The following is a 20,476-nucleotide window of genomic DNA, read 5'->3' as shown; positions in this document are numbered from 1 at the left end:
GACACGAGTTTAGATAAGGTGGTGGAGGCTGTATCTGGGTTGTTAACGATTCCTGATAATCTGGTATGCTGTAGAAAGAAGTGCATTTTACCGTTGAGCTTGAATGGGTGTTAACGTACAATTCGCACTTTTAGTTGAAAGGACAAGAACTCCCGTTTGGACAATTACCTGATGAAATCACGTCGCATTTATGTCGTCATTTCTTTGACGTCGACTTGTCGTACTCGTCAAGTGTGTTTGTGGCGAGATTGTTGTTTGCTGACAAGGTACCAAAAAAAAACACTTCTCAAATCGTAATATATTGACTCACTGGTTCATATTCACACCATTGCTACATTGCTAGATCATTGAACTACGATCATCCCCATCTCTCGTCCTCGCATCCGCATTAACGAGAGCATGTGCATCCAAACCAACTGCCATCTTGGAAGGTGTTATTGTCAGTTTAGTGATATCGCCCTCCTTTGGCAAATCGCAGGCTGATTTAGTGACCAAGATACTTCGTGAAGACATTCGATCGGATTTGTATTCTGTCCTCCTGACGTAAACCTTTTGCCCCTACTTTGTCTCTACGTGACCTCAACTTTACTCTTCCTCAATTTTAGCAAACTGATAGACGCATCATCCAAGCATTTTCATCAAGCTAGACCAGGATGGAATGAGACTGTGATACCTATACTGCAAGAAGTCACGCAAGCAGTCGATGAGAGTATCATAACAAGTACGGGTTTGAGTCGTATTCGCTCTACGCTTGCACACAAGGAAGGCCTGACACATATCTTCTCGCAGATTTGGTTCGAATCCTAGAACGATTTGATGTTCCAACACGGCAGTCTTCGATACCATTTGCTGCTTTTGTGTTTACAACGTGCAAGAGGATGAAATCTGTTCGTGTAAGCACAAGCGCCAAGTTGAATTTGAGCGCATGTTTGACCTCGTCCTGTTCTCTGTTGACTAGGTGTCAAGAGAGACTGTTGGAAGGATGCAGGTTTTGGGCGAAACCACGTCCACCATTTACAGCAGGATGATTTTGAATGAGGTGTCAAAGATGAATCCTGAGTAACTGAATGTATGATCGTTTGTGTATATATGTTTAATAACGTGTGGTTTGACCTCCACTGCTTGGTTTGCAAGTTCGGGCGTTACAGCAAGACACACCCCAGATCCAGCAGAGTATACGAGTATACAGAGTCTTACGCGTTCAAACCGCCGCAATGAAGTCTCTGGTCTCCTTGGTGTCTCGTATAACATTCGTTGATAACGTCAGCAAACAGTCAGCAAGCACAAGCCACACCATGTTTTTCACACCCAAGTTTTTTGCAAGTAGGCAAGTCGCATCAAACAAGAATGGGCAAGAAGAATCTGCCCCCAGCCGTCAAGACTGGCATAGCAGCCGGTGAAAACAGTGGTCATGTCACCACTCGTATTCACTTGAAGCCAAAACCATCAAACAGAAAAGGGGTGAGCTTCCATCAGTTGTGTTTTTTCTTTTTGTAGACAGAGAGATAGGTAGTGGTGGAGCAGCCTGTATTATGTCGAATTATCACGTTGTGGATGATGTGGGCTACTGGATGGATGAAGTTTTATATAGCTGTTGAGGCAAAGTAGACGTCACATTTAGCAAAGTGCCAAAAAATGCTGCTGGCACTATGTGAACAGAGCAGATGGCACGAATATGGAATACTATTAGGAGTCACTATGGAGATCCCAAATTCAATTACCAGAAGCTGACACCTCATTCTTCACATCATAGCACTTGGGCAAACGAACCAAGGTTGTTCGTGAACTGATTCGTGAAGTCACCGGATTCGCTCCATACGAGAAGCGTGTCATGGAATTGTTGAAGAACTCCAAGGACAAGCGAGCTCGTCGTCTGGCAAAGCGAAGGGTATGTTATGGGCATCGTGTTTTCTGTTTTTGGGAGGGCTTCAAGACACTTACACGTCCTGATCTAGTTGGGTACATTCCTCCGTGCCAAGAGAAAGGTAGAAGAATTATCTGGAGTCATTGCAGAGACTCGTCGTCACGCCGCACATTAAGGTAAATTTCGGCCAGCAGTTTTTTTTCACCTAGTTGACATGAAGCTCACGCTATTTCTATAACGTTAGTGTGGCCACCGAGCTATGCATAAGTGTAGCATTTTATAAATAAAAGCCGCAAAATCTCAAAAAATTGGATGTGTGTTGCAGTTTTGTTTTTCATCACAGCAATGTCCAAAGGAGACAGTTTCGCGTTGTCACTTCAGACGAACGATGACGATCTACCAGAATATACAGACGGAACTTCTAATAGCTGGCTCTCACCGCCTCCGAATTACGCATCGCCAATAATTGGAGAGCGATTCACTTGGTCAAATATACCATCGCAGATATTATTTCGTCTCGTCTGGCATACAACGCCTTCACAACTAGAGATTCTGACTAGGATTAACCGCCATTATCATGCTTCTGTAGTGTAAGTTTGCACAACGAGTTCAACATCAAACACTTGTGAAACAACGATCCGCGTCTAACTTACTGGTCCCTCATTTATTGTAGACTGTATCTATACAAGAATCCGAAACTAGGAGGCCGTCGATTGTCTCCACTGAGGACTCTGGAGGTGCTATTGGCATCATTTCCAAACTCGTCGTTGATCAATGTGCTGAGACTCGACGTTAGTCACATTGTCGAAAGCTTATACGAATCGGTCCGACCAGACTGGCTAGATCTGATCTTGAAGCATTGCTCAAATCTGGCAGAATTGGACGTGTCGAACGCGACATTCTTGTCTGACGAATCGATAATACGAGTAACGACAAAACAGCACGGTTTATCACATCTTAAAGCCAAGAATGTCAATCAGATATCTATATCTGCAGCCGAGCGGTTGATACGGTTGTTGCCATCACTATTATCTCTTGATGCATCACAGTCGCCGTCGCTTGGAACCGATGTAGTGCTCTGTAGTTTGTCACCCGTCTTGCAGGAACTTATATTCGATGAAGCTTCTATCACAGATGTCGGTTTGCAGCAACTTTCTGCTCGAAACGAGAGTAAATTGAGAGTACTTCGACTAGATTCATGTGGTAGAATCACGGATAACGGAATATGGAATCTACGTAATCTGCCGATTGAGATTCTCAGCTTCAAGAACTGTATGGGAATCACCGCTCGTGGTATGTGCTCTTCAATCTTCTGCAATTGCGTCCCATACTGACTTCTGTTTTTGTAGGATTGTATGATTTGACTGCAGGAATAGCATCTTCGCTTCGTCTATTAGATATCTCAGGTTGTAGAGGCGTCTCTTTATCACCAAAAGAACTGAATGGAATATGTATGAACCTGACTCTTCTCAAGCATCTATCATTGTCTCTATTCCATCTAAACCCGAAACCAGCAACAGTACCCTCGGCATCCTCATCATCGTCTTCTGCAATCATGCAGCAACCTAGCATTTCTGAAAAGGACGATTTGATACACGCATTCAGACAATGCAAAAGTCTGACGGTATTACAAGTTGATCAGATAACAGAAGACTCGTCAAATCGCATACTAGTGGAGTTGTGTAATGTAGTCGAGTCTCTACGCAAATTGCTATTGATTAGAGGAAGTTACGAGTCTGACTTTATGCTTGGCTATTATTCGGAGGTTCAGAAAGACATGTATCGGATTGATGATGCTTGGGTGCAGCAGTTCAACAAGCATTTTGTTGAACGTGGGCTTGTTGCACAGCTTAGAACGGTAAGATCTGATCCTGTATTATGGTTTGAATGAATGTGCGCTGATCTTTGTTGAGATCATAGGCATCGACATACATTATCACTGAATGAACGTGCTAGACGCGTTCCTACAGCATTTTTTAAATATTTAATTGCACATTAACATTTCCATATGATCATAAAATGTATGTTGTTCCTTCCTTCATGTTTTGTTTTGAGCAAACATTGCACTTCACTGCCACTACTAGATAGCGTGAGTGTTTAGACAGACAAAGAACTGTATCGAGATGCCACCATCTCCAAAGCATAGACTCCCGCCTTATAAGATCAACCTCAGATATCCAAATCAACCTAGAACCTCGCCGAGGTGGATTTCGCTTCCCCTCTTTTTGGGCAAAAAGTTCACATACATCCTTGGGATACTCTTATGCATATCGGCATTTGTATACTTGAGAAAGGATACGACTGTCGCTCCACGTAAGACTTTGAATCTCTTCATGTTCACATTTTTGAGATGAAAGCAATGTATATCTGACCGATTCTCTTCATTTAGTGGGAGCACCATGCACTGTTGGCTATAAAGGAAGTCCTCCAACGCAGTATGCCATCATGGTAGACGCTGGATCTACTGGATCACGAATTCACGTATACGAATTCTCAAACTGCCATGGTGCGGCCTCACCATTCCTAGTCAGTGAGGTCTTTAACGAGACGAAACCAGGTCTCTCGTCATATGCCAAGAGTCCTGAATCTGCTGCTGCAAGTTTGGACGTGCTACTAGACGAAGCTGTAAAAGTCATTCCAAAGATATACCATTCCTGCACTCCCATAGAAGTTAAAGCCACTGCAGGATTACGATTACTAGGAGCCGAGATATCGCAGAAGATTCTAGCTACCGTACGGAAACATCTGGTCGCGGATTATCCATTCCTGGTTCCACCGCAGGAATCCAGTGTAGCAGTCATGGATGGAGCTGATGAAGGTGTCTTTGCATGGATTACTGTAAATTATTTATTAAAACGCTTTTCGTCGCCTTCAAAGGGCAAGCAAGGGACTGTAGCTATCATGGATTTAGGAGGAGCATCGACTCAAATAGTATTTGAGCCAACCGTACCACCACCAGAACCTCATCGTGTTGATATCGCATTAAACGGAGTGACGTATATATTATATCAGTGGTCGTATCTTGGAAACGGACTAATGGAAGCCCGTAAATTAACAAAAAGCAGAGCATCAGCCAAAATACCCGCAATACATCCATGTCTAGGACCAAACCATAGTGATTCAGTCATGATTGACAATGCATTGACAATCATAAAGGGACAGGACGACGTAGAATTCGATGAATGTCATTCATTCGTAAGTCAGGCTACCATGGACAAGTCTATAGCGTGTCCCTTCCCACCTTGCTCATTCGCAGGCGTGCATCATCCACCACTCCATAAACATTTCGCAGATCGGGACATATATGCATTCTCGTACTTTTACGACAAGACACAGGGGCTTGGCCTGCCGTCTGAATTCGATATCAAGAGTATTAGAGAATATGGCATTCAGATATGTGATTCGGTTGAGAAGGAGGCTGTAGTTAGGGACGATGCTGCTGCTTTGGATAAAGCGCATCTGTGTCTTGATTTGGCGTATATTTATGGACTGTTGAAGGATGGGTATGGGATTGAGGATGATCGTAAGATACAGATTGCGAAAAAGATTACGGGGTATGAGACGGGATGGTGCTTGGGCGCTGCTTTGAGTTTGGCTGATCGGCATAAGATGCAGTGCTCGCAGATTGTGGATCCCAAGATTAAGAAGGGGCCTGTTGCCAAAGATGCATAGTTATTCTCCGTTGGGAGAATCAGTAGATGGTTGGTTTAAAAACTTGATAACATATAATATCGCCGCAGAACAATAGAAATAATTGCATTTGACATATTTACAACGAGAAACTCTGACTTTTGGGTTTGAAAAAGTATATGTGCGCGATTATATTTAAACAAGAGAAACTAAACTCACAAAGAAGCAAGGATATATTATCAAACATCTTCAACTAGCAGCTGCAGCCGACCCTGCCGTGAGAGAAGACGATATATCACGTCCATTCCTGAACTGCAAAAGAGAAGAAAAAAAATTAAACCAGTATCCCATAGGACGTAACTTGCGTCTGACACCCAACAACACGCACAAAGTTATCCGGATCATATTTCATCTTGACCTCTCCAACCCTCGTACCATTCTCCCCATAATACATTTCCAACCTCGTCGCAACATCTTGAGCACCCTCATTAATAACTGACGAAATGGTCCATGGCTCAAGACGAGATGCAACGTGACGAACCCATGAGATACCGTCTTCGCGAGTCACGTTTGGTGCGTTTGTGGATGCAAGTACGACGACCCATATAGCTGTTTTGCGGCGCATTGGGAAAGGGGTGGAAGTGGTTGGGTAGTTGGAGATAGCGCCGCCCATTGGGTTTCTTTGGAGGTGGAGGAGTTATTGATGAAGCCAAAAAGTGGGAAATGGGGAAACGTCTTACAAGCCGACCATTGTAGGACCAGGGAACTGTTTTGTTCAGGGATTGAGTTCAATTTATTTAGGAAATGCTGGTTATAAGCTCACCTTTTCCATTTCTTCCATTACGATACGAGCAGCCTCGTCATTGAATTCACTCAAGTAGAATCCTCGTTCATCTAAGTAACGAGAGTTCAGATTCTATAACGCCCAACGCATGTGACCCAACGCTTACAGGAGGCTTGTGATGGAACGGCAGTCTTGTCTATAATACAGTACCACATAAGTTTCCACAACTGCATATGAAACACCAAAATGAACTCACGTTGCAAATCAAGATAACTCATTTCACCAACATCATCAACCAGCGCCCCCTTCACTTCATGTCTCCATTCCAAACTCTTTTGACCCTCTTCCAAAGTCTGTCCAAGATAAACACCATACAGCATAGCAACGATACCACCAGCTTCAGGCTCGAAATGGTTCGTGCGGCGAACAAAGAGTTTGCTCGAATCGCCGATATTTTGAGAGCAGTCTTTGAAACGACGACCAAAAGCACCTAGTATTGCTTCGGTGTTGGAAGCTGGATATATGACTGGTCCAGCGACTATGGCGGGAGGGACGGGGGAGAGCTTGTATGTAAATGCTGTATAAATGAAGTTGAGTTTGTTTTTTTTTTCTCGAGAAATCCACTTTCACCAGAAATGGGATCACGTACAAGTCGCGACAGCCAGATTAGATCCCGCTCCTTTCATGCCCCAAAACAGATCGTCGTATTTTTCGTTCGGCAGAGAAACGATCGTCCCATCTGCCAATACTACTTCCAGACCGATCAAGTGATCCACGGCCATTGAGCCAATCCTTGATAAGAAGCCGTTTCCTCCTCCCAGCGTGAGTCCGGCGATACCAGTTGAAGGGTCGTGACTATTTAAAAACCACAGAGTTCTAGTTTACTGCAATTCAACGAGAAGTGTTGCCAGGATTGAGTGTACTCACCCAGCCCCTGGGACAGCCATGTTGAAGGCTGCGGATTCGAGAGCGTGCTTAGATCACGAGAAATTCGATTGCGAAGCTACAGCATTCAAACTTACGTGCACAAGCATGTTCCTAAGAAATAGTCAAATTTACTAATGAAGCCAAGAACCTGCGAAGTAAATGCTGACGATCTTACAAGTTCTCCATTCAAGACACCGGCTTCACAAACAACTGTCTTGCTCTCTATATCAACTTTCACGTTATGGCAGTCGCGAAAATCAATAGCGACAGCACCGTCCTTGTAGCACTTGGCAGTATGCCTTCCACCTGCTACAGTGACACTCCAGTTCTGTTTGCGAGCCATCTTAATGACTGTTGATACATCCTCAGAGCTCCTGACTCTGACAATGGCGCTTGGTTTGGCGTCTAAATCTGTGTTCCTATGGGTTGAGCGAGAGCGTGTAAGCCGACAATTGAGATGACGGCCAATTGAAGAAAACATATTCATACCACACATCTAATCGGAGCTTGTCATATTCGGAATCACCTGGGAGCACCACTTTAGGGCCGAGCGATTGTTTGAGGTCGTTCATTTCTGATGTTGGTGATATAGATGATGATGAGAAGTTTGGTTCTTGAACATGTATCATACATTCACTATCAAATAGTAGCAAATGTAAGGATATTCTGCAGATCGTACATACCTATTCGTTGCCACGCGATATTGACTAGTCACGTCCAAACTGATATGCTGCGAGCAAAATGAGGATGGCAACCAAAGTAATGAAGAAGTGAACTGCGTTACGAGAGTTAAGGCTGCCGATTTGATGCTATGGAACTAGTCCTTTATGGCAGTAAACTGGAGTTGCGTAAGAGTCAAGTTCTTCAGCTTCTTGTGTTACGGTTCGTTCTTGACCGGTTCAGCCTCGCGAAAATCACTCCTCTCCGTTTTGATGATAATTTTATAATGTTTCTTTTCTTACTGGGCATATGTCAGTTACAATGATTCATTGATTTTTTATTTGTCAAGCGACCCCTCGCTTTAAAAGCCCAAAATCTCATCCTTGACGATGATGACGTGAATTCGGCCAGGGGCGAATGGGTTTCCAGCTCGAATGGACAACCAGTTGGCAGCAGTTGATGCTGGAATCTTGTATGCGACACGTACTAAGCGTAACAAGGTGAATGTGAGCAAGGACACTCTCAACACGGTTCGATATAAACTATACCTCGAGCAGATTCAACGGCCAGAGCAAACTCCTCAGTCCTCTTGATCGCGTCTGCGTACGTTGGTACAATCTTTTGGGAAGAGGTAACGATAACCAAAGTGCCGCAAGCAAGGAAACCTATTAAAAGTTCAAGTTGGTTGAGTACACTGGACGTTTCCAAAAGACACAGAGAGAGAAAGTTCCTCGAGACCAGCAACCACAGTACTTACCACCAACACGAGTACCAGTCAAGTCACAAGCCACAATGTCCCCTTCTTCTGAGAGAGCACTGACAGAGGACACAAACACATCAGCACCAAGAGCCAAACGGCGCATGTTGGCCGCCTTTCCTTGATCCTTTTCGGCGAAGATAGCCTCACCTGGAAAAGCAGATGTCAAGTTTAATGGTTGGCAAACATCAGTGTGTTGAGTTCATGACACCAAACGTCCAAGATCACCTACCAAGGTTGACAAATGGCAGGTCGGCATTCTTGGTCTTGGATAGGAAACCAGTAAATCCGATTGAAACGAGGGTTGTAGAGCCACCACTATAGTACAAGCGATGGTGAGAGGTGTATCACCACAATCGACTTCACATCCAAACGCAACGATGCGACAAAATATCACGTACGTCATGACGGTAGCCTTTGCAGGAATGAGTTCCTTGATTTTAGCAAGGGCGTCGGCACCAGTTTCGACAATATGAACTTTGTGTGTCTACGTGCATAAATGAGATTGAATGTGTATGAGTACGTGACTTTCAAGGGAAATAATGCAAAGACAAACGAGACAATGCAAATAAAATCGTTGCTGTACCTTCTTTTCCAACGCGGCTTTAACATTTGCAATTGATGCATCCGAAGCTTTCACGTAATATTTGGCCTTGTCGACTGTTGCCAATGCGGCGTCGTTCTTGAAGAGAGAGTCTGGTGTAGGGAAGCCGTCCATTTCGGTATCGAGTTTAGGTGGTATTGGTATGTGCTTTAGAGGTATTTGGTTGTTGAAACGGTGGAGTTGTGTTTTGTAGATGAAAACTCGAATTCTAATCCATCCTCCGGTCCGGAAAGGCGTTTAGAAATCCACGCCTTTTCACTAGTTTCGAACCGCATAACAAATATTCGGCACCATAAAAGGCCCTCGTACTGTGAATTCCCAATTCCCATAAGAGTTATTGGTTGAGCTGCACCTTCTGCAGACTTTTTGGATAGAAGGGCGAGTGACGAACATGTAGTGACGACGAGACTGACGACAAAAATACTGAACGTTATACAGCGCGTGAAGACCATGCAGCTCATGGTCATTTAGGTCATTATAGATCAATCTCTGAAGTATGAGCACGCAACGACACTCAAAATTCACCAGACTTTTGGTTTATGACGCGTAATTTAAGATTCTACAAGTGATTTTGAGACTAAAAGTAATGATTTACCACTTAACATCGCGTCTTTTTGATGCTTGTTGTGTCTGCTGTTTGTTGCGAGGCGGAATTTGAATTTCCAACTTTTTTTATTATTTGACATTCGCTAACTCCTGCAATGAATTCCAACACGAAAATGTTGGAAGTGGCAGAGTCCTAGTATAGAACAACAAGCTAGCTGTAGTATGATGGGCACTATGGTATGTTTCTCTTATATGCTTCCTTCCTTTTGCTTGTTTTCAATTGGTTTTCATCAAAGACGCCACACATTCAATGACGATGACGATGGATGATGGGTCATAACAATCAAGCTCATATATTCCATCCACTGACTAACAGACTCAATTCTCCTTTACAATTAGGCACCTCTTTAGCCTGAGTGGATTGTCCATTTCCCTCCCACCATACATCAAGACACCCTCGGCGTGGGTGCTCCGATGATCTTCTCAGGTCGGGCGTCAACAGATGCGGTCCGGTGAGGAGTCTGTTGATCAACTGAGAGGTAGGAAACGTGAAGCCCGTTGGGCCTGGACGGGAGGTTGTGTTTGGAAGGGTTTTGTCTCTTCAACTACAGCCAAAAAAACTGGGTAGCATCAAGTCTCGCTTCGTTTTCAATTCAAAGTCTTTGTATCTAGTAGCTGTTGTATTAAGTATTATATCTTATTATCATATACATTCACACATTGCTCAATCATCGTCAACAGTGTTGGTTTCTCAAGTGTTTGAAGATGGGAGGTATAAGAGTAAGCATCATCGGAATTCACAAATATTCGGCACCATCAAAGGCCCTCGTCCTGTGAATTCCCATAAGAGTTGCTGCAGACTTTTTGGATGCAAGCAACAAAGTAGCCAACGCTTTTGATTGAGAGAAGGGTGACGAAGGAGGAGAGCTGGGACGGATGTATTTCTAGTCCAGCTGCAGGTATAATCGTCTTTCTATTTGTTGCTTGAAAAGAGTACTCTTCTATGGGAGCTTTTGTGTTCTCTGTCAGGAACTTGCAAACCATTAATTCAAATCGACGCAAATAGGTATACGGACGTGATGAAACGGTCATACGGAAGTAATGTACAGGATACGAGGACACGTAAATTCTCAAAGGCTGTTTCGTGGTTGGCCAAGAACGAATCGAAAAGACATTTCGAGATTCAGATGCTATGTTACATGCCAGTGTGGATGACCATCGTAGCATTCGTTGTATACTTTGAATTGTACGAGGTGAGCCTCGGAGGCAGTCGGAACACCATCCAGACATGGAACCTTTGAGACAAACCACACCTTTGTCAAAACACTTGATGCATCACGACTTTGAGGTTTCGTCGTCTTTTCTTTGGCTCCGTAAGAACTGACGTTTAATCTATCTATAGAAATGGGGTCCTATGGGATATACTGGTATCGGCATATTGCTAGCAACACCGTCATGGTACATACCAGCTCTGTTCCCATCACCGAAAGACAAGCTGCCCTGGTACCAACAGCACTATCTGAAGGCTAATCTGTGGATCGGGATTCTTGCTTTTATTGGATCGTGGTTTTGGACTCATTACTTTTACGATCTATTGGGTGCTTCATATACCTTTGACGATGTCTTTGAACTCAACGAGGGTGTGTTTGGTTTATGGATTGAGTTTCAGACCGACGCAACTGTGAGAATGATACTACAAGACTCGTATTTCGAATGAACATTCTGAGACTGCTTGATACTATCGTCATATCTCGGATGACACGCTTTAAACACCCCCCTCCCCCCCTGACATACCACTCTTCTTCACATAGTGCCATTTTCGATGTACCTACTGGCCCACGTCTGGTTTGTGGGATACTTTGTAACGGTCGGCATCCTACTACGAAGGCTGCGTTATAATTGTCGATTTATCTGGAACGTCAGCCAGACCCTCGAGTATATCCTACTCAGTCTAACGGTACTGACTCTCGGCTACTTTACTGCTTTCATGGAAACATGGACTATTAGTGGTTTTCCTCACTATAGATTTGAGGATCGAGACAAGATGTATTCGATAGGATCGGTATTTTACATGTTGGTTTTTTTGGTTGCCTTTCCTATGTACTCTGCACTGGATGAGATGAGGATCTACTCCTTATACGAGACGTGCGTGGAATCGTTGGCAACATCTATGATGGTGTTCTTGCTTATGGATTTTTGGAGAGTAATAGTAGGTAGTATCATATAGTTAAACAATATTAACTTGGAATGAGCTCTTCAACAACGGAAGAGTACAAAATAAATTCAGCTTTATGCAAGAAACTTGATCCTAAAGTTTTACAATTTTACAGGACACCCCAGCCGAAGTAAGATCTGGTCTGAAATCTTCAATGACAGTTTGATGATTTGATACATGACCTGCTACACCATGAACTCTGGGAGGCTTCCGTAATGACTGTGACAGATGGAGGATCCACAGACCTTTTACCAGTATTAGTGCGTTGAGGATCCTTGCCTGCCAAGACAGCGGATGATTGAGTGTAGATGATAGTTTGTGGCGTGGATGACGATGGATGCAGCCATCACGCAAGTTGCTGCTATCGCTAGTACTGCTACTGTAGATGAAGTTGCCACTGTAATCGCTTCATCTGCAGAAAGCTTAAAAGTTGCGACAGATACGCCAGTGGCCAAGGAACATGATTGTGCCAGTCAACCCCGATAAAGGCATCCGAGGTAGTAAATCCTAACCTTCTTATTGATGCACGACATATGAGCTCATCCAAAGCCAGCACTTTCATGGAGCGACCGGTCGAAACTGTGGACAAAATTGTGTCCCAGAACGAGCACCCAACGGCATTCAAAGAGTGAGGTCAACCCCAAGGCAGAAGCACTCAAACAGAAACCGATAGAGTCAATTGACACTATTGAAATTTCTCCGTCAAGAAGCTCGGTGCAGCAGAAACGGTGGAGCCACCACCAACACGGGACTTTCAGAGTTTGCTTTTGCCGAATTCGCCTCTGCACCAAGCCATACTAGTGCCAGCCAGTAATTGATGCCCATAGAACACCTAGGAGAACTTGTTCTCGCCAAAGACGAACCAACAACACCAGTAATGGTACCAACTGAACAGCTCGTTGAAACACCTCAGCCTGCTAGCCATAAAAGAAATTCCTTCGCGAACCATAACTTCATTTGCCGCATTCGCGGCACCCACTCTTCCATATATCATAGCCCGATAGCTGAACATTAGGCGTGGGCTCCAAAAAGTATATACATCACCTACTCTCCCATTGAGGACGTATCTATAATCGAAACTATAATTTGAATCGCTGCCCGTAATAGAACCAGTAGTAGCTGAAAACCCGATAGATGCTGCAACGCCGGTCGTTATATCGAATGTAGAAGATACTGATGCATCAGCCCTCACGGCATCTAAAGAATTACCAACTGTCACTCCATCAGTTACTGTAGAATATGAAAAGTCATAACCAGTTGCTCCTATAGAGGTTGTCGAAGAATCAAAGTGGTTACCGGTGGTAGTTGAAGCTGAAGTACCTAGTAGTCTGCCTGGTGTTGACGCATCTGTAGAAGCGTCAACGGTTGCTCCATCAGTGAGTCTCGTAGACGATAAATCTCCAGCTGCAACAGCAGTATCTGAAGAATCTAGTAAATTGCCGGTGGTCGAAGAATCTAAGGAGATAGTCGCTCCATTAGTGATGCTAGAAGCTGAAACATCGTCGCCTGTAGCACCAGTAGAACCATTGGAACGTAGAGATCCATCGTTGGTAGCTCCCGTTGAGGCATTCGAAACTAACAAAACAAGTTTGTGTACCTTTTATTTTGGGTACTCACACATTTCTTTGCTACTTAGATGGTGTCGCGACGTCGGGGCCCTTTTTTATAATTGTATCGGTGTCGTGGCAAAGCCTGGGCTTGTTGGCCAAGTGTTTGAATACACTGTAAGTTGTTATTGTGTGTTGCTGGCACAAAAGTCAGGCTTCACTGACATGTGTCGTCTGTACTGACATGTAGGTCGTCGACGCTATATGGAAAAGAAGAATATCTGGCCATGCTGTTGCTTTGAAAGTTGTCACTTTGGAACTCATGCTCGCAAAACTCGTTGAGGCCATTGGAGCTGATGCTCGAGATTACTTTGTCTCTGGTGCAAATTTAGGACGTGAGGTAAATATGCCACAGAATTCTGTTTCTTAGGCTTCAATATGTCGTAATAACGCTCTCTCTACTTGCAGTTACGGAAATTGGGTCCTGCAAGACACGTTTTGGCCTGGGTCTAGGATAGTACTGCCCCCTGGGACGACCCTGGGTGTGGCAAACCTCTATAAATACGACTTGACAAAAAGAGTACCACTGCCAAGGACACCCCTTGGTGGTGAAAATGCAACGTTCTGATATTTATTTCTAGTGCATTTTGATTTGTTTTTGTAGTACAGCAGGATTGAAAATAAAATTAAAAAAGGAATGGAGAAATGATTTAAAAGCGCCCTTATTTCCATTTGCGACAATAAGGTCTTAGAGTAAGCCGTGGCATATCCTCGTTCGCGGGAGCATCAGTGACGCCTGTTATTTAATTGATAACAACGAATTCAAACGACCAGCCTGAAACTCCTTCACGCACTCCTTATCGTCCAAATTGGCGTATTGAGTTAATTGAAACAACGTTCCGAAGGTACATTTACACTAATCATGTGGTCCAGATCCGCTAAAGTATACAGCGTGCTTGCGGCTCGGATTACAATCCAAACCAACCGCCCCTTGAGCAATGACCACTATATTACCAGCATTGGCATCAATAGCAGGAAAATACTTCTTTCTGGATATCTGCTGAGTGCCAGCAGCCCATACCTACGAAACCCAGGCAATAACTGCTCGAGTTTGCCTGGCGGCGTGCAATATACCGTCAAAGACATTACGAGGCTGGCATTCCAACTACTTACATCGGATGAATCGGGGGGATGTATCAACCTTCCTGACAGAATTATATAAAAATCATCGTCCTGTTCATCTGGTATTACGATAGGTCGACCAGTAGTCACCTAGTAGAGGAAGAGCAGAGGCAAAGTAGGTCAGCATGGTTGAAATAATATTGGATGAAATGAATCTGGTATCCTATCACCAAACTGCGTCGAAGAACTCGTGAAATCGTCACAGGCGTCCATCTTGCCTTTAGGTAGCTTTGATTGCAACCCATTGTTAGATAGAAGCAAGATTTTGAAACTGTCGACTTTGAAACTTTGAATGAATCCTCATGTCATTCTCACTACCTGTCATGCTTCCCACAACCATTTGGACTCGGCTCCCAACATTTAAAGGAAGAACCTGGTTCACTGCTGTCCATCATCACAACAACGAACATTTTCAGATAAAATACACTGATGTAAGCTCATCCCTAGGTAATTATTCATCTTCTTCTTCTTTAAACAAGCTGCTCCAGGTCGTATTTATCTTGACAGTCAATTCACCTGTTTCAATTGCTTAGGTTTCTTTATGCTTTCTTTATACTCTGCTCAAACATACCACCCTACACTGTTCCAACTACGACTTTTCCCAAGAGCTCCTTCTTCTTTGCCTTCTTGGCCTTGGTTGCTTGCGCATTCGCTCAATCTTCAATTGGTCAAGAATGCCAACCTCGTGGTCAGCCTGGTACTCAAGAACATCAAGAACAGCATAAGCTTCTCACCTTTCTTGTCATTTCATCTTACACTTCCTGAGTCTAATTCTTGTCTTGTTAAGTATGATGACTTTGGCAAGGGTAACTCGAACTCTCACATTTGCTGTCTCGTCTTTCTCAACCTCCAAGCACTTACTCTTCTCTCAATAGGTGGGTTTGGTGGTGGCTTCTACTAATTCCATTCACTATTAATAATTTATTATGGCATCCTTGTCAAAACAAATAATAATCTGAGCTGAACAAAGAGACCTTTTTTTGCGGCGTTGCGACGAATCAGCTTTTTTTGCTACCAAGTAATGCTCGAATTGAGCAGCTTGAACTCTTTGAAACACCATTGTACGTTTTATATGCTATATATTCATGACTGTATGCTACACTACCACTTTTACACTTTTTAGCACTTTATACCCAAAAACAACATCCTTCGCATTCAGTAGCGACCACCACCATATCGACCACCAGCGTATCCGCCATGGTATCTACCACCGTATCCACCACCACGGTAGTAAGCATCTTCATCAGCAATATCAGTGACCTCGTCATCATCTTCGCTGATTTCACTGTATCTTCCACGACCACGGCCTCCACCACCGTAGCGGCCTCGACCATGGCCTCCACCACCATATCTTCCCCCACCGTAACCTCCTCCGTAACGACCTCCACGACCGCCTCGTTGAGCAGCTTCATTGTCATCAGCTGCGTTACCATTGGAGTCAGTTGTTACTGAGGCATCCTGTGTTGGAAGAAGAAAGATATTTTGAGGTTTGAGGCAAGGTGTTGGCCAGATGTTGGGTGTTGTGAATGAGCGATCGGTTGTGCATGAGCGATCGGTGTAAGAGAAGTGTGCATTTGAGATACCTTGGCTGCAGTATTGGCTTGAGACTATTTGAAAGAATGGATTGGAGCCAGAGAAGCTCTCTTATGCAATCTTTGAACCAACGTACCTCTTCAGCATAGACCAATGCAATGAAGAGCATGAAGAGCAAAGTCAATAGAGCTGAGACCTTCATGTTGATGTGATGTGTTGTGTTGTTTGATAGTATAGTTTGGTTTATCTTGTTTGGGTTTGGGTGTTTTTGTTTTCAGGAGTTGTCGCGAGCGAATTTGAGAGTGCGTTTGAGAATAAAGGAAGCAACGCGAGCGTGATACAAGATTAATTTGCGCATTACAGAGGCTCGATGCACATGTAAGATGTTGTCATAAAAGATTCAAATCAGAATAGTGGTCGACGAGACACACCAAGACAGGGTCAGATAGCAAAGAACTGTTTTATTGAAGAAACATCTATGCCAAAAGATTTTTGCTTGACACCAGTGTATTTCGACATCAAGAGAAAAGTTCGATCACTCTAGCCGACTTGAGAACGAAGCCATCCGTTGCAAACTGATGCCATCCGCCATCACAGCACACATTGCCACTTTCATTAACCACGAAGCTTGCCATATGCAGTCATGAGATTGTTCAAACACAGCGAGAAGAAAAAAAAGTACAAGCCACATCCTGTGCGAGCAGAAGACAACGGTCAGCTAACAGTCACCAGCTTCTCGTTTGCAAAACGCACGATATGATGTCAATCCCCTCAGACAATCCAATTATAATAGGCTATCACCGGGAAGTTGTAAACTTCCCTATAGTGGAAACTGCGAATTGGAGATGCGATTCTCGCGTTTTCATCATAGGGGATATTTGACATCAACCACATCGGAAGTGAGCTCAAACTTACATTATGACGCATCGTTTGATAGTTGGCATCCATCCGGTTATGCAGATGTATCTGTTTCGAAACCTGTTTTGGTCAAATGGTCAGCAAACGACGACTTTTTTTGCAAACCAAAAACATCAAATGTCTCGATGGTATTTGGGGTCAGGCGATTACTGGCAAAAGTGAACCCAGCTACTAACTTTCACTGGGCGCAATTGTATCATCAAGGTCGATATGACGGGGAAAGAAATGCACATAAATTGTCATCATACCCAATTACCACTTTTTTTTTGGTGTCAAGACATTTGATGATGAAGTTAACAAGAGAGCTTACCAGTTCGAGACGGATACATCCAACAGTATGTGGATGATTCGAGGAGTTTTCGACCAGCGACCAATAGTCAAACAATTGTCAAAACAATGGTCAAAATTAAAATCTTGAAATCTTGAAATTGAAGCTAATCAGCCTTGATGCGAGCAGACCAGGAGACTTGACAGCTCGTATCCAGGTATCCGAGATGAATGCTTGCCCTTGGCTTGATATCGTCCAGCCCGAGCCTGAACCCTCATTGATATTTGGTGAAATGAATGTTGCGAGTGAAGAAAAAAATGTTTGGAACAGACTAACCAAAACCGACGAGATCAAGGATATGGAAAGCTAAAATTCACGCTCCAATCGCCAAATTACGCGTTAAATTGTGATATACGTGGATACGAGCTTCTCTTATTCACCAGCTAGCTGGAGAATCTCTGGACATTCACCACTAATTTAAATGTCAACTTTGAACTCTCTGAACGATTGGCCATCATTAGGACCATGGCCAACTCTCAGGCTCTTATCAGGCGGGGCATGGAACAGTTTAAACTCGGTCGTGTCATAGAATCGCTGACACACTTCGACGATGCCATCAAGTCAAACCCAGATTCTGCAAGGTTTCTTTGGCAGCGTGGTCTATCCCTATACTATTTGGAACGATACGCAGATGGGGCAACTCAGTTTCGTCTTGATGTTGCTGAAAATCCAAACGACGTGAGTCCAAAGACGTGTTGCTTGATCGATCCATTCCCTCAATGGATTGCACACTTTGGCTAAAATGGCCTTCGTTCGCCCTTTATTAGACCGAGGAAGCTATTTGGTGTATGCTATGCGAAGCTAAACTAGTTGGCTTCGATCAAGCTCGTCTCCAGTTCCTCAAGACTGGTCGAGATTCTCGTGAAGTTATGAGGAACGTTTACGAAATGTTTGCAGGACGAACTCAGGAGTCTGAGGTAGTCGGTATGAGCATTGCACAACTGCTTTACATTATGGTAACTTTGATTATGTAGGTGTTAAAAGTCGCAGGGTCTGAGGTGTCCAAACTTTTCTATGCTCACTTGTATCTTGGTATGTGCTCGAGTACCAATTCAAATCGCTCCTTTGGGTTGTTAACCGCAACCTCATTTAGGACTGTATGCTGAATGCCAAAATAATGTGGACGGAGCAAAGCGTTGGATTACTTTGGCTGCAAATAGTTCTTACTCGGTAAGAAACATGCTAGTTCTACGCTGTATCAGAGCCTTATCTTTCATTTGTTAGGCAAGTGGAGATTATATGTGGTATCTTTCAAAGGTCCACATGCAAGTACGCGGATGGTAATCTACCAGCTTGTTTCTTTCTGGCATTGCTTTCTGAGATTAGTTTTACTATATATGGTAGTCACACAATTATTTTAATTTCAATTTAATTCGATTCAGAATGTATTTCAAACGCGTCCTATCTTGCAAGTGAGCTTCCTATTTTGTCGAGCCTCTTCAAAACCACTGAATGCTCAACTTCATCGAACTTGACAAGAGGAGAGCGAGAGGACAGACCAAAGGGAGATGTTTGCTACTAAAATCGTACAAACAGGTCTTCCGTCACTAAAAGTATCGCTGGAAACTGTCGTTGTTACTCTCAAAATGAGTTTGTTTCTTCGCGTAGACCACATTCTTGCATACTAACGAGATCATCCTTTAGCCAATCAGCTATAGGAACTTGATCTTGAAAGTAAGAGTTGCGATTGCTAGGCTGTAAAGTGCTTGTTTTGTCTGATCACTTTTCTTGAACTTTTTGATCACAAAGATGTATTTCATTCAGACGAGTCTGTTTCAAATCGAATTGAATTTCTGTAGTTAAAACATCTTCGAATCTATTAGAATCGCCTTGCGGTATCGCCAATGTGCATGTAAAGTGCTGCTAGACGGCTTGACGCGATGGAGTCAATTTGCGGTAAGTTCTTGAGTAAGAAGCTTGAAGAAGAACCCATTTCTTGATTTTCGGATGGATTTATCTTCAAAATCGCATGCGTACTTTGAGTTTCCTTCAAGTCTCGAGCTGGTTGACGACTACCATCGTCTATTCTACCTGGTATTGATCTGATAGAAGAAAATCGCTGGCATTCAACTAGCTGGTCGAAATCGAACATATCTCCACACTTTGTTCTTCCAGCCTCGCACGAGATTATGACTCCATAATCGAAGGGTGGCTCCAAAGAATATTTGGGGTCCTTCTGCCATTCAAGGGTGTTCGACTGCTGGTATACCTAAAGAACGACAAAATATGGCATTGAAGATTGCATCAACAGATGCCGCATTACAAGCTGACAAGGGTAGTTTTGATATGATCGAGCCTAGCGAGGATCAAGGCTCGCTGCTTGTAACTGCCCAAAATCCCTGTACGAGTCTCGAATTTTTGGTTGGAAGATTCTAACTTTATTGGCTTTCAGTCACTGCTTTGGGACAGTGTGGTGCCTAGGATTTCAGGAGCTATTTTGGCGGCCAAAGCTGGACAAGCAGAAGAGGCTGTCGCACTCTTTGGGCAGCAGTCTGGCTCTGCCGCTGCCAAAATGGCGGCAACGGTATGGTAGCCTGGGAGTTTTGGAGATTCAGCTGCTGCACTGGCCCTAATGGCCGGTTCGCCTGCTGGGGCTGTAGGACCCCCAGAGTGGCGGTTGCTAGCTTGCTCACAGCTTTGGCTACTAGGCAATAAGTAATGCCTGAAGCTCCTGAAGGTCCAGCAACCGCACTTCCGGAGGAGCTTGCAGAAGCCCCTGGCGTTCTATCCGTTGGAACAGGCACGCCAAAATGTGCTGGAAGCCTTTTATTGATCTTCCGTAACGTAATGCTGGTCTAAAGACGTCAAACTTCAAACCTGTCTGCACACCTTGATCTCTCAGCCTCCGGGGATGCGCTAGTTCCAGATCAGAATAGGCCAAATACTCCGCAAATGTTTGGCTATCATCAGGACCATCGCCAATTCGCAGGCTCTTGTGAGAAGGGGCATTCTTGAGTTTACACTTTTCGCACGATGTGCTT

The 20,476-nt window shown here is 43.9% G+C and overlaps 3 protein-coding genes across 3 annotated transcripts; 2 read left to right on the top strand and 1 right to left on the bottom strand.

Annotated features, from left to right (window-relative positions):
• Positions 1 to 1,347: 1,347 nt before the first annotated feature.
• SmJEL517_g05400 (uncharacterized protein) lies at positions 1,348 to 2,039 on the top strand (the record flags this gene model as incomplete). Its single annotated transcript, XM_031171326.1, has 3 exons — positions 1,348 to 1,461; positions 1,754 to 1,888; positions 1,956 to 2,039. The coding sequence occupies 3 exons, from the start codon at positions 1,348 to 1,350 to the stop codon at positions 2,037 to 2,039; spliced, it is 333 nt and encodes a 110-aa protein (XP_031022685.1).
• A 1,948-nt stretch (positions 2,040 to 3,987) lies between these two features.
• SmJEL517_g05399 (uncharacterized protein) lies at positions 3,988 to 5,536 on the top strand (the record flags this gene model as incomplete). Its single annotated transcript, XM_031171325.1, has 2 exons — positions 3,988 to 4,177; positions 4,254 to 5,536. 2 exons carry the CDS (start codon positions 3,988 to 3,990, stop codon positions 5,534 to 5,536), a joined length of 1,473 nt encoding a protein of 490 aa, XP_031022678.1.
• A 2,690-nt stretch (positions 5,537 to 8,226) lies between these two features.
• On the bottom strand, positions 8,227 to 9,340 carry SmJEL517_g05398 (uncharacterized protein; the record flags this gene model as incomplete). The annotated part of the gene is made up of 6 exons (XM_031171324.1): positions 8,227 to 8,351; positions 8,414 to 8,530; positions 8,623 to 8,772; positions 8,855 to 8,940; positions 9,024 to 9,109; positions 9,209 to 9,340. 6 exons carry the CDS (start codon positions 9,338 to 9,340, stop codon positions 8,227 to 8,229), a joined length of 696 nt encoding a protein of 231 aa, XP_031022677.1.
• Between the last annotated feature and the right edge of the window lie 11,136 nt (positions 9,341 to 20,476).

This window comes from Synchytrium microbalum (genome assembly GCF_006535985.1).
Source record: "Synchytrium microbalum strain JEL517 chromosome Unknown SmJEL517_scf0049, whole genome shotgun sequence".
NCBI lineage: Eukaryota > Fungi > Chytridiomycota > Chytridiomycetes > Synchytriales > Synchytriaceae > Synchytrium > Synchytrium microbalum.
This window is presented reverse-complemented; position numbering and strand designations above follow the sequence as displayed.